The 12,096-nt window shown below is 52.6% G+C and overlaps 3 protein-coding genes across 3 annotated transcripts in view; all 3 read right to left on the bottom strand.

The window, feature by feature from the left end:
• Nucleotides 1–3,122: 3,122 nt before the first annotated feature.
• On the bottom strand, nucleotides 3,123–5,195 carry PUNSTDRAFT_87917 (uncharacterized protein). Its single transcript, XM_007384370.1, has 6 exons — nucleotides 4,830–5,195; nucleotides 4,248–4,674; nucleotides 4,089–4,192; nucleotides 3,927–4,026; nucleotides 3,564–3,871; nucleotides 3,123–3,505 (listed from the first exon to the last, which is right to left on the bottom strand). Exons 1-6 carry the CDS (start codon nucleotides 5,133–5,135, stop codon nucleotides 3,167–3,169), a joined length of 1,584 nt encoding a protein of 527 aa, XP_007384432.1. The 5' UTR covers nucleotides 5,136–5,195; the 3' UTR covers nucleotides 3,123–3,166.
• A 242-nt stretch (nucleotides 5,196–5,437) lies between these two features.
• PUNSTDRAFT_68531 (uncharacterized protein) lies at nucleotides 5,438–9,094 on the bottom strand (the record flags this gene model as incomplete). Its single annotated transcript, XM_007384369.1, has 4 exons — nucleotides 5,438–5,621; nucleotides 5,704–5,780; nucleotides 5,833–6,387; nucleotides 6,440–9,094. 4 exons carry the CDS (start codon nucleotides 9,092–9,094, stop codon nucleotides 5,438–5,440), a joined length of 3,471 nt encoding a protein of 1,156 aa, XP_007384431.1.
• Nucleotides 9,095–10,505: 1,411 nt separating this feature from the next.
• Nucleotides 10,506–12,096, bottom strand: part of PUNSTDRAFT_103349 (NCS1 nucleoside transporter family) — a 3,858-nt gene continuing 2,267 nt past the window's right edge. Inside the window, exons 9-16 of the mRNA XM_007384368.1 lie at nucleotides 11,839–12,030; nucleotides 11,561–11,774; nucleotides 11,464–11,504; nucleotides 11,344–11,410; nucleotides 11,154–11,291; nucleotides 10,990–11,093; nucleotides 10,876–10,934; nucleotides 10,506–10,823 (exon numbers count right to left, since the gene is read on the bottom strand). Coding sequence (XP_007384430.1) covers nucleotides 10,564–10,823; nucleotides 10,876–10,934; nucleotides 10,990–11,093; nucleotides 11,154–11,291; nucleotides 11,344–11,410; nucleotides 11,464–11,504; nucleotides 11,561–11,774; nucleotides 11,839–12,030 — 1,075 coding nt within the window. The 3' untranslated portion in view covers nucleotides 10,506–10,563. The remainder of the gene's footprint in view (nucleotides 10,824–10,875; nucleotides 10,935–10,989; nucleotides 11,094–11,153; nucleotides 11,292–11,343; nucleotides 11,411–11,463; nucleotides 11,505–11,560; nucleotides 11,775–11,838; nucleotides 12,031–12,096) is intronic.

The raw sequence follows: 12,096 nt of genomic DNA, 5'->3' as shown, positions 1-12,096 counted from the left end.
ATAACACACTATATATACAAATTATATCTACGAGCACTCATAAATGCACTGGTCAAAATAGCCACATGCTCGTCTCTAACTCAGTAAACTATTTAAATTCATAGCACATATACCTGTTGAACTGGCATGATCAGATCTGTTGGTGCAATCCATCGTGTTGATTGTAGTGGGCACAGAGGTGTCGGAATGCCGAGTACTTAGGTCGTCAGGTTACTTAGGTCGCGCTTCGGCACAAATGCAGGCTCAGCCGTGCGGCCGAACTCTGATTTCAAGCTCAGAAGGACATGCCGATGCGTCGGCAGGAGATGATTCATGTACGGAATCCAGACAGAATCGGGAGTTGTAGCGGGGGATTCAAAGTTGAAAGGTGGATTATGGTCATGTAGCGACAGGAGAATCGACACATAATCCGTACATAATCCGACGCAGAATCAGTGCATAATCGCCAACTTTGAGGCCCCCTAGTGTAGCGGCTCCAGAGCCGCTACACTCGATTCGACCATAATCCGCGACCATAATCGACTTTCGAATCCACTCCATAATCTATCCCATAATCGCCAACTTTGAGACCCCCTATTGTCTGGCTCGTTGAACACAAGAATTTCGCTCTCGTCGTACTGCCAAACAAGACTCCATTCCTCTGACATCCTCATTTCACGCTTGAAAGCATAGTTCTATCTTGCTCAACGATCCTGTGTATCACTTAACCAGGGGAAGGCAAAGACAAGACGGGCAGCAGGCCTGCGACTTAGCATCCTCTTGCAACAAACGATCGAGAACAGTGTCTTGCTCTCGTCAGAAATTATTGAAGATGGCTTCGACCCAGTGGGTATCTTTCAGACCCAATCTCGTGTAGAGTCTGACATGTTAATCTCCCGGTAGTCCAAAGGCATCGCCGACCATCACGGCATCGCGTCATTTGACTGGCTATCGACAACAACAGAAACTGATAGATGAGGAAATTGAATCGCTTCTCGAACGTGTTCGCTTGCTACGTGAGCGCCGCGATCAAATAACACCCGTCTCGTGCCTCCCTCCTGAGGTGTTGTCCCGCATCTTCCATTTATTCGTGCGCAACTCCGCGTATACTCACTCCAACAAGTTTCCTACCGGTTATATGTTCGCATATGTTTGCCGGATTTGGCGCGGGTTAGCTCTCAACACTGCTGCCATCTGGACCATAGTTCCCCGCGATACTCTGGAGCTTACCGAATTGTTCTTATCGCGATCGAAGGAGGCACCATTGACGTTCTCAACATCGGATGACGGCTTCACATTTGTGAACGACCCAGAGGATAAACACCCTACCGTTGGCGCCGTGACGGCCGCTTTGGGCCAGCTCGGTCGCATCCGAAGGCTTGATCTACACGAGTATTCAGGTGTCATCGCACAGAATGCCGGACATCTCTCTCTTCCAGCACCTGCCCTCGTTCATTGCTCCGTAGCCCTGAGGAGTTGGAGCGAGAAGGGGACTGCCGGATCACTTCTTGGGCCGACATGCACCTCGGCTCCGTACATTGTCAATCCGGAATTTGTCCTTCAAATGGGATATGATATTCTGCACTTCAATCGTACATGGCCTGATAGACCTCAAGCTTCGAAACATACCTGGAGGTCATTTTCCCAGCACAGAGCAACTGGTTGCCGCCCTCAGATGCATGCCTAATCTATGTACCTTGGCGGTGACTATAGAATGGTCTACGAATGCTCTATCTGCAAGGCCCGAAGAGGTACCTGGGGATATTGTGAAGCTGGATCGATTGTCCATCTTGAACCTGTCTACTTTCGCATCGCGAACCTCCCAACTGCTGCGCTACCTCAAGGTCCCTCCCGACACGTCGCTTGAGGTTGAATTCCTTTTCGAGCAAACGCCATGCGACTTCTCTTCATTGATAGGCATGCTTGCAAACCACTGCACGTTTCGAACTGACGCACGTCCAGTGCGGCGTCTGGTACTCAAGCCGAGCATGGAGGACACGGCATACTACAAGCTTGAGGTATACTCGGCCGATTCAAGCAAGACGCCTCCCCTTTGCCTCTCCATTCCTCATGAATGGACACATGCAATCATAGACATCATCTCAGTCATCCGCATCAACAGCCTCGGATGTTTGGAACTAGAGCTATCGAGCTCCGAAGACCCCGACCGGGATGTACTCGTGGCTCATCTACTTACCCGCGGAGAACGCGCAAGAAAACTTGTCCTGAGAACTGTCGAAACCTTCAGGGTAATCATCCCCCTTCTCCTTCCAACGTTACCCATGCTGCTCCCTGCGATGCGGCGCATTCATCTCGACATCGCTTACGGCACTCCAACTGACGAGGACATCGACTCCTGGCACAATCTGCTTCGTCAGAGGTACGAAGCAACAGGGATCATGTTGGACTTCTCATGTGCTGATGAGCTCGAGGAGGATGTGATTGACAGTCTTAGCGGTATCGCCGGTCTGGATCATGTACTGATAACAGATTCAATGGGATATGATTCGGACGACTCAGATCTGTACTAGTTATTCAGCTCAGTACATTTAGTCCATTGAATTGGCGGTCACCGGCGGTGGACGGAAAAGAGATTCGGATGTCCAGAGTTCAGAGGTACTTCGGTCTTGCGCCAATCTGCTGTTCTGAGTTACGGTACAATTTCGCGTCTGCCTATAGTTCCTCGTAGGGTCGTGAAGCTGGTTCACTTGTCAGCTTCTGCGCTACGTGGTCCGGATACTCTCATCGACGACGATACGGAAGTGATGACATTGCGGCGGGCCGATAGACTCGCACCCCAACAGGAACATATAGGCAGAAACTCAGGGAAGTCGCGGGTGAAGTTGGTATGGTATTGGGCAACGTCTTGCCATTCTTTTCCGTCCGGAAGATTCATCTTCGTCTCTCTCGTCCTTCTCCTCGTAACCTGCCCGTTACTCAGAATTGGCCGTGCCGCGATTCGAGCATCACCTGCTTTGCCGGCCAAAACGAATCACAAATTTGCGCATGCAAAGCCGACTGTTCGATATGCGCACAGGATAGCTAACATGTTCCTAAATCCTGACGACAGTCGAACCAGCTTGCAGTCTGCGATGATGACACGCATATTGATCCTGGCCACGACCTGTCTGAGTTACGAAGTGGAATGGATGTAGCTAAAAACAACAATACGCTGATTGTCTCAGTGTCACGGAGCCTCTTCATGAGCCTCTCCAGCACCATTCTTCCTGCCTGGCCCTGGAGGCGGTGCACTAAGCTGCACATCGGACTTGGAACTCCACGAAGGCAACCGCCAACTGCTTCCGCTCGTAGACGTGACGCCTAAGCGTTGATGTTGTTCCTTTGGGGACAGCTTCGGCAGCTGCGGCGTGGACTGCGTCGGGGAGAGCTTTGCCGTCGTAGGTGAACCCGGTACGGACAACGAGAAGCTCGAACGTGAAGGGGTCCTGATCGCCGACGGCGAGGTATCGCCCGTCGCAGAGTTAGCTTCTGTCAGAAGGAACTCGACCCAAAGCTTGGAGAAGGACTAGAGATTATGTTCAGCAAGACGGGTTTTCCTTGAGAGGACGAGCACTCGAACTCACCTCCGTGACGTCGGTCTTGTCCAGATCACCTTTGCTCGGAGTCTGGCCGCTGGCGGTGCGTTGCCCTATAGGAGGTGGTGGTCCAGCAGAGCCCGTCCGCTGCAATCCAGCTCTTTCCCTCTCGGCGTCATTCCAAGACAGGATCGTCGCTAGCAATGACAGCATCTCGTAGCGCTTGCTATCTCCGCGGGGTGTCGTGATGTATTGCAGGACGATATTCGTGACTAGCCGACGATCGACGTTCGTCTCGGATGAAGTTTTGCGCAGTCGACGGAGAGCTTCAAGCAGATGTTCATTGATGATGACGGCTATATTGAACAAAGGTCAGATAGGGTCTGAGATGTTGGTAAACGAATGGAGTACCTTCATGCCGCAACTTCTCAGTGAGGACTTCCTTCTCCTTGAGCTTCCTCTGGAGGTCCTGAACGAGACTGGTGTCTGTCGATGTCTCTTCAATTCGCATCTAGCATATAGTCCAAGTGTCAAGACATGGCCACAAGAATGAAACACCAATCGGATACCAACCTCGGCAGTGTGTGCACGATGTTTATATTCTGCCAATGATTGCGTGACTTGAACGAGCCGAGATTCCAAATCTGCCACAGCCGTCCGGATTTCGCGATCTTTCGCTGAGAGAAGAAACATATCAAGAATGTAGAATCATTGGGCGCGCTGTACACTCACCAGATTGAAAGTCTTCTAGCACGGATTGCAGATTCGCGGCCTTCTCCCTTTCGCGCGCAAGCTCCTCCGCCTCCCTGTTGTGCGCCTCCCGCTCCATCTCCCATTCCTTCCTGAACGCGTCCAGATCTGCCCTCGCTTCCTCCTCCCTCAATCGTCCCTGCGCCGCTTCCCTCTCCCATTCCTCCCTCTCCATCCTCACTCGCTCCAGTTCCGCCTGGGTCTCCCTCAGTTCGCGTTCCCGGGAAAGCGTCTCCTGCGCGCTCTCCTGCAGCGCCTGGCTTCGTATACGGTCCAATTCGCGAGCATGCCGTTCCGATTCCTCGTTCGCGGATATGAGTTCGGATTTGAGGGTTTCGACTGTCGCAGCCAGGTCCTCGTTCTCGGCATTCAACTGCTGGAGGAGCTGTTCCCTTCTGTCGAGCTCTTCCTATGCGCACCCCTGTCAGCATAGTAAACAACATCAACGGATTTGTCACCAGCCATCGACGGGTAGAAAAGCCTCGAAAGTGCGATGATTTCAGACAAGTGGTCGACATCCGAGCGGGAAACACAGGGTGAAAAGGAGGAGGAACATATACGTACAGCATCCTGTTTGATCTTGGTGCCTAACGTAGTCCGCATTTGATTCAACTTTGTGAGCAGACCCTGATATTTGGTGTCCAGCTCATCCTTCTCTTCTCTGACTCGAGCTAACTCCTGACGCAGCTCTTCTTCATTCTGAGATTCCTTCCCGCCGCCATTGGCATTGTCGCCCTCTAATCCGGTGCCAGCGGGCGATGGTATAATGCGGCCTGAATTACTGTCGAAGGAACGCCGCGAGCTCTCCGTCGATTCGCGAGAGTGTGCTGGAGATTCGCCGGTACGCGATTTCACGCCATTACTTGCCATTTCAGCGAAGGTACATGAGGATGAGTTGCAAGCTATACGATGGTAGTAGTAGACGGCGGTTATTAGCGGGAGTGGGCTTGACGGCGGGGAAGCGAAGCCGGCGCAGCCGCGCCACGAACACAGGCAGGGGAACACGGTTGAACGCCGGTCGATTGTTTTGATACAACCTAACACCGGTACTGACCGAAACCTCCATAGGTGTGAATAGCATCCACAGGAATATCTCATGATGATACAAAATCAATACGAAGTTGCGCATTTGAGTCATCCTCGTATTTATAGCAAAGTACTCGGAGAACTGGTCAAATCCCAAGGTGAATGTAAGGTGCCCACCGACTGGGCTCAGGGTGAGCTCGGCGCAAGGTGCCCACCGCCGCGTCGAGAGCGTACGCGATATCGTCCGGGTCAAAATGTTCTGCGTCACCATGGAATATGTCCCGATATATTGACTCGGCCATCATCGGCCCGTCGACGTCCTCCATCGACCTGCGAGATTATAGGTGTAAGAAGCCAGACATGAGGACTCCGCCTGAATTCGACTTGCTTCATTCGTAGCACAAGAGCTCACCATAACGTAGCAATCACGCTTTTGAAGCCGGCGAAAAGCATGGTCGCCGCGAGATGAACAGTTTGATCGGGTTGGTCCTAAGACAACAACTGTCAGGGCTCGCGTCGGCATATTGAAGAACGAGCTGACCTTATCCCCCTTAGCAGTTTCGCAAGCGCTCAGGAAGGCCATGAATGCATTTGGCAGTGGGGTGGGCACCAGCTTCTCGATGGTGAGCATTTCGTCTCGCATGACGAACCCGCTTTTGAGGGGATTCTCCGGGTCTTGGTAGCCATGGCAGGCGAGGTGCAGGATAGTTGCTTGTGGCAACTTGTCGATGAGCAACTGCATCGTGAGCTCGCTGTCGTCTTCGCTTGACTTGTTAGCTGGAGATGTAAGCGAGATCGCAGCTCCTTTAGGTAGTGACGCGCGGACGGCGCTACTTTCGTCGCTGGCCCCGGGGAGGTCTGCCCACATCGGCAATTCCGAGCGTGGAACCGCTACGATGAGTGCCCGGGCATCCTGCTTCGCGACTGGCGTATACGAGGATCTTGCAGTAAGAAGTGCGCCCAGAGTTGGGGTATAGGATGAAACAACGTAGTCCGAAGACCATGTGCCTTCGGCTCCCGCAGCATGGATTGGGAGATGGACGAAAGGCCCCGTAGGACACCACCATATGCGAGGTCGGACTCGACCGATGCATGGCTGCAGAATGTGAGCTGTGAAATCAAAGCAGTCGATCGGGAAGGGATCGTACCTGGAGGCCCAATGTTTCCAGCACTGGATGGACAACATCTATCCACAAGCGACGAAGGACTTCTTCTGCGTTGTTGTACCGCGGCCTGGAAGCGGTCGATACTTTTGAGACCTTCAGACGGACCCCCATGTTCGATCGTGCTTCCTTCACCTTTTCTATCCACACAGCCCCGGCTTCGACAAGCCAGACGTCGGTGATGCCCAGGGCAATACTGATGACCTCGCCAGAAGGTGTCATGATGACGGCATGGCGTGCAAAAGGACTGGACACCAACACGACTACAGGTCCCCGTTCTGCTGCTTTACAAAGCACCGGGAACTCGTCTGGTAGTAGAACGCGCTCTAAACCGGGCAAAGCGCGAACCTTCTGTAACAATGAATCGAAGTCTTCGCTTTGTTGCCTCCGCCGAGCCGCTTCCGTCTCTATGAGCTTTGCATCCTCGGTATATTGTGAAGCGTCGGTAACATGTTCTAATTGTCGAGCGAGAGACAATAGCTCGTCACGGAGCTCCTTGGGAACGGCGTCAAACGGAGAACGTAGACGAAGGGTGTGCGTCCAGAAAATCGCGCGACCTTGTTCGAGAATCTCCAATGCTGTCTCCGGCCGGGATAATCTGAGTGCAAAAGCTGCGCCTTCGATGGCAATGCTTTGTCCTATGCGGAGAGATTGTAGTCGTGAATGGAGATGGAGACCGAAGAACGGCACGCGCGACAGAAGTCCAGTGGCCTGGACATACGCGCCTAAAAGTCCTGAAGCTGTTGAAAATGAACATTCCGCGGAGAGGATGTCTATGTCGTGCGTCTGAATGATAGTGAGGACACGTGCTACGCCTTGGATTCGTGAGCGCACATCTCGGTGATCATCCGACAAGGCCTCAGTCAAATATCTGGCCGAGAGGAGAAGGTTGTGGTAAGGAGCGAATGGCTCGGCGTAGAGTTCTGCGGCGTCGATCAGATACTGAAATCGTTCGCGACGACCATGCTTGAGGGCGGCCAAACAATCCATCGTGATGTTGAGCGCGCGCACCGCATCATCGGAAACTTTGATCAGGTGAAACCGCGCCAAGTAAGACTTCGACAGAGTATGGGCGCATTCTTGGCCGTCTGTCCTTTGCGCTAATTCGGCGGAAACAGGTTCCAGTATTTCTATAGCCTGATGGATATCTTCAAGGTTATGGAGCTTGCTTCCACGTAAAACGAGGGCTTTTGATAAGCCGTGTAGTATAAGAGGCTTGTTGACACTGTTGGCCGTCAGGACGTTCAGCGTCCTTTTCGATAGGGCTATAGCTTCCTCCACATCTTCCAGTGCCTCGAGTATTTCGAATCGCATGCACAAGTCGCGTATCATGGGCATGGATGTATAGCCATACTCCATGTGTGTGAGAGGAATGGCCATGATCGCACGACGATCCCAGACAAGCGCTTCATCGAGATCAGCGATATCTCCGGCCTCCGTAAAACGAAGCGTGAGCATATCTGCTAGATCACGGGCGGGACGGAATCGTTCTGTGTGGTTTTCGGGAATAGCATCTACAGCTTGACGGCCCAATTGGATAGCCTCCTCAAGGTCCTTTATCTCCCCGTTCCAAGCAAATCGTTCCCGCAACGTGTCCGCTAAGTTGTCCATATAGCCCCAACGATCCGCTGCATCGGGCAGGATGAGCCGCAGGGCTTCACGACGTAGGTGTATACAGTCATCGATGTCACGACCATCAGACAAGGTTATCTGATGGCGGAGAGCGAGGAGATTCCCCACCACATTGAGGGTGATGGATCGAGGATGTCCGTTCGGACGGCCTTCTTCGATCCTGAGAGCGCTTCGTCCAAGGTCAATTGCTTCGTCCACACCCTCGAACGCATCACTCTGGGTACATCTGGTGTACAGCGCCGCGACCAAACTTCGAATAATCTGCCCTCTCTCGATATGCGTGTCTGGGCAGAGTTGCAAGGCCTCCCTAAGAACGGAAATAGCTCCATCGAGGTCATGAAGTTGGCCGAGGGATCCATGCCGCAGCCGGAGGGACGAGCCAAGGCTACGTAGAAGCATCCATTTTTCATATTCTTGGGATGGGAGCACTTCTTCCAACGCCCGACGTTGTAAGTCAGTGGCTTCTTCACGGTATGTTGCGGTACCAGTAGCCACAAAGAGATTCAAAAGAATCTCTGAGAGGATGCGTTGGACCTTGGCTTTCAAGGGGTTTCCGGGCTTGCACAGCGCGAGAGCTTCTCGGCATAGGGATTCAGCAAGGACTCGGTCACTCGCATGGGCGACATGCGGAGCGTTGATGTCCAGAATACGAGCATGAAGTGCCAACACGGTTGGACATGCAATCTGTCCCTTGCGGCACATCGACAGGGCTTCTTTACCGTATCGCGTAGCAAACCCCAGATCACATCGATCATCAGCGTATGAAAATCGCTCGACGAGGGTGTTAGCCAGGTGGATGAGGAGATGATATCGATAGCAGCGTTGATCGGATGATACAGGTAGTTCTTCGTCCGTGGTCGCAGCGTCGATCCGCAGTAGCTCTTTGTAGATTTCGATACACTTCTTCGCGGCCTGGACGTCACTTTGCCGACAGAATTGCTCGTAAAGACTGAGCGCTTCAGCAAACTCGCCAATGGGATCAGACGGGGATGCTGATGAATGAAGCATGACATGAACACTATAGCGGCAGAACAGGCAAAAGGCAACCGTAACTATGGCACACACGCAAATGCGGCGGGGACTACTTTTGAACGGGAAATCCTGGCCCTCATCCTCGTCCGCAGCCACCAAAGGCGCTATGACTCGTTATAAGTGGGTGAGACGAAGTTCTCGCATGACTGGACGTACGGTCAACTAGGAAGGTTCCGCAGCGTTGTTCGTTTTCCTTCATCAAAGTGACGAAGAGCCCATCCTTGAATGTCGGTTAAGCTTTATAGCCCTCTCTATCCCGAGTATCGCCAAGAGGTTGAGGCCATCAAGGATCAGCGAAGCTTCCAGCGCCCACTGCGGCCAAATCCGTTCATAATACCGAATGTTGTTGACTTCTGATATCGAGACGATAGGGCCAAGCGCAGTCTGGTTCGGGAGTAGCCCGTATCGTTTTGCGCAGTGAATGGTCCAAGGTAATGTTGAAATAGGTATGTATCGCTCCATGAATTCGTGAACGGACACCCTAAATGTGGTGCGTATTCATCGCTTCTATCGCGATTGCTGTGCATGTGCCCACGAATAGGACGCGGATAGTGACGGAATTGAATGGGACTGTGAGACTATCCTCTCTATCGGATGGCAGAGGCCGGTATAAATATGCAGTAGCCACGCCCGGACCTTGAGCGAGCAGGGCGCCCATATCTTGCGGGGTCGATTGAAATTCTATGGCAAGTTGCTCAAGTGACTGAGTTGAACGAGAAAGAGGCATGGCCGATGGAGTTGAAGTTCGAAAGCACGTATTAAGGAGATAGTGCATGAACAGCAATGGACGACGCACGCCCGTCCTTGGGAACACGAGTCGCTTCTAAAGATACTGATATCAGACGGTGTTTTGGTGTTGCTCAGGGATGGGTAATGGGGTGTGAACCCATTCTGGATACGGCTATATGATAGATGCGAGAGGAAGAGTCAAGCATAACATAGCATAGGACATACAGTATGGGATACGGGGGCGTTGATGTTCGGTTTGCAGGTACACCAGATTGTTGATTTCGCGCATACAATCCGACCGCGACCTTTTCCATGTTAGCTTTCCGCGCCTACCTTCTATGAGGTAGCGTCGTGTTCCAATCCGCATGGACCGATGCACAGCGTCGAGATGTAGGACATTCTGGGCCAATTTTGCCAGATAATGCGAGATACTAAGCAGTCGGTATTGGCCGAATATCAATAGGAAGCAAGATCATGCACTCGGGTCCTCATCCATGCAACTCAGGAGGAAAAAAAACGCAGCTCAAAGTATTCGTGTGGCTGTGTCTAGTTTATACAGGTCGGTCGTGGTCCGCCGGCGGCAATTTCCAATGACGCTCCAAGTATCTGTTGGGAGCAACCCACCGAATAGTCTACATACGTGGCGGCGTTGCGCTACGCTATTTTACACCAAGAAATATCGCAGATCCGTCCCCAAAGCACCAAGTCTCCCATTTTTAGTTGCTCTCGTCCACCATGTCCGCCCGCACGTCGACGCGATTCGCCTTCTCTTTCTCGTATCGCTCAACATCGTCGGAATAATTGACTGACGCTTTGTCTTCGTACGCGGATTCATCTACCTCGACGAACTCGCGCGAGGCCCCTCTTACGGGGAACAACGCGTTGAGCAGGATGTAGATCACCGCGGATACACCGAAACCGGTGAAGAAGGAGAGCTCGTATATCCTTGTCGCGGCAAGGGGGACGGACCGGCCGGCTAGAGAGCATCGTTTCAATGCTGTGTCGCAGAACACGCAAAGATTACTTACTAGCTCCCGCGAAGCCCACAACGTTGATCACGATGCCTGCGATGTAGGCTGCGTACGCGCTGGCGCCAGAATTTAGTGCCGCCTAACAACTGGTTGAGGTCGAAGACACCGTACCGGAAGTTCACTCCACCGGTGTACCAGTACCAACCGTCCCTGTGCGTGCGATAAAGGTCCGACGTCTTGAAGTGTCCACGGCGAATCACCCAGTAATCGGTAATCTTGAGAAGACACATGCTCAACCTGCGAATTATGCTAGAGAAGGCACTGCTACTACCCACCATTACGCCAGCAATGGAGCTGAGGAATACCGAGTACGCAGAGAGGTACGTCGTGAAGTTGTTCCCGTTCTTGAGGAAGTTCCATGGCAAGATACAGAAGCCGACTATCGCTGCAATGTAGCCTCCACGTCGAATGTTCTGACGCAATTATATGAGTGTACGAAGATCCAGGGAAGGGTCGTCCACGTACAATGAACCTCGGGAAAAGCGCTGTCAAGTCGCAACCTGCGCTAATGCTGTTCGCGGATATATTTGTCCTACAGCGAGAGTTCAGAACAACGAGATAGTCGCCGAGGAGAATGAGCCTCACCCAAGCTGTGCGATAATAAACGCGAAAGCTATGAACCAGACCTGATCACATATTACGTGTCAGCGAGCCATTCCTTCACGAGGTGAAACGACTTTACCCCAAACCGAGTGGCGCCAGACGGATGATCATCCAAGAACATACCCAGCAGGTCGATCGGCGACCACACCGCCTCGCCAAAGATCACGACCGAGCTAGAGCTGACAATGATACCGATGAAGCTGACCAACGAAAAGCCGAGCGGGACCATTATCAGCTGGGGCAGAACTGCCGCTTGCGGGGTCGACGCGCGCGACGCGAAGTCCGGGGCGTTTCTGTCAGGATCCAATCATCGTCAGCGCAACACGACATGACGGAATTGGGGCATCAAGAGCTTACACCACGAGCGTGGCCATGTTACTGACGCAGGACATGATCGAAATGACCATCTCCCAGCCGAGCGCGGAGCCATGTAGCGTGGAGGGCTGGTGGATAATGGGCCCTACGCCGTGCGCTTTCACAATACACCAGATGAAGAAGGTGATCCCGGCGATGGGCGTGATGATGGCCTTCACGGTGAAGAGGTGACGACTAAACACAATAATGATTGAGCATGATTCTCAAGAGCACCACGATGGCAGGCCTGCATACATTTGG

Source organism: Punctularia strigosozonata (assembly GCF_000264995.1).
Source record: "Punctularia strigosozonata HHB-11173 SS5 unplaced genomic scaffold PUNSTscaffold_7, whole genome shotgun sequence".
NCBI classification, from domain to species: domain Eukaryota; kingdom Fungi; phylum Basidiomycota; class Agaricomycetes; order Corticiales; family Punctulariaceae; genus Punctularia; species Punctularia strigosozonata.
The sequence above is the reverse complement of the archived record's forward strand: the minus strand, read 5'-3'. Positions and strand labels throughout refer to the sequence as shown.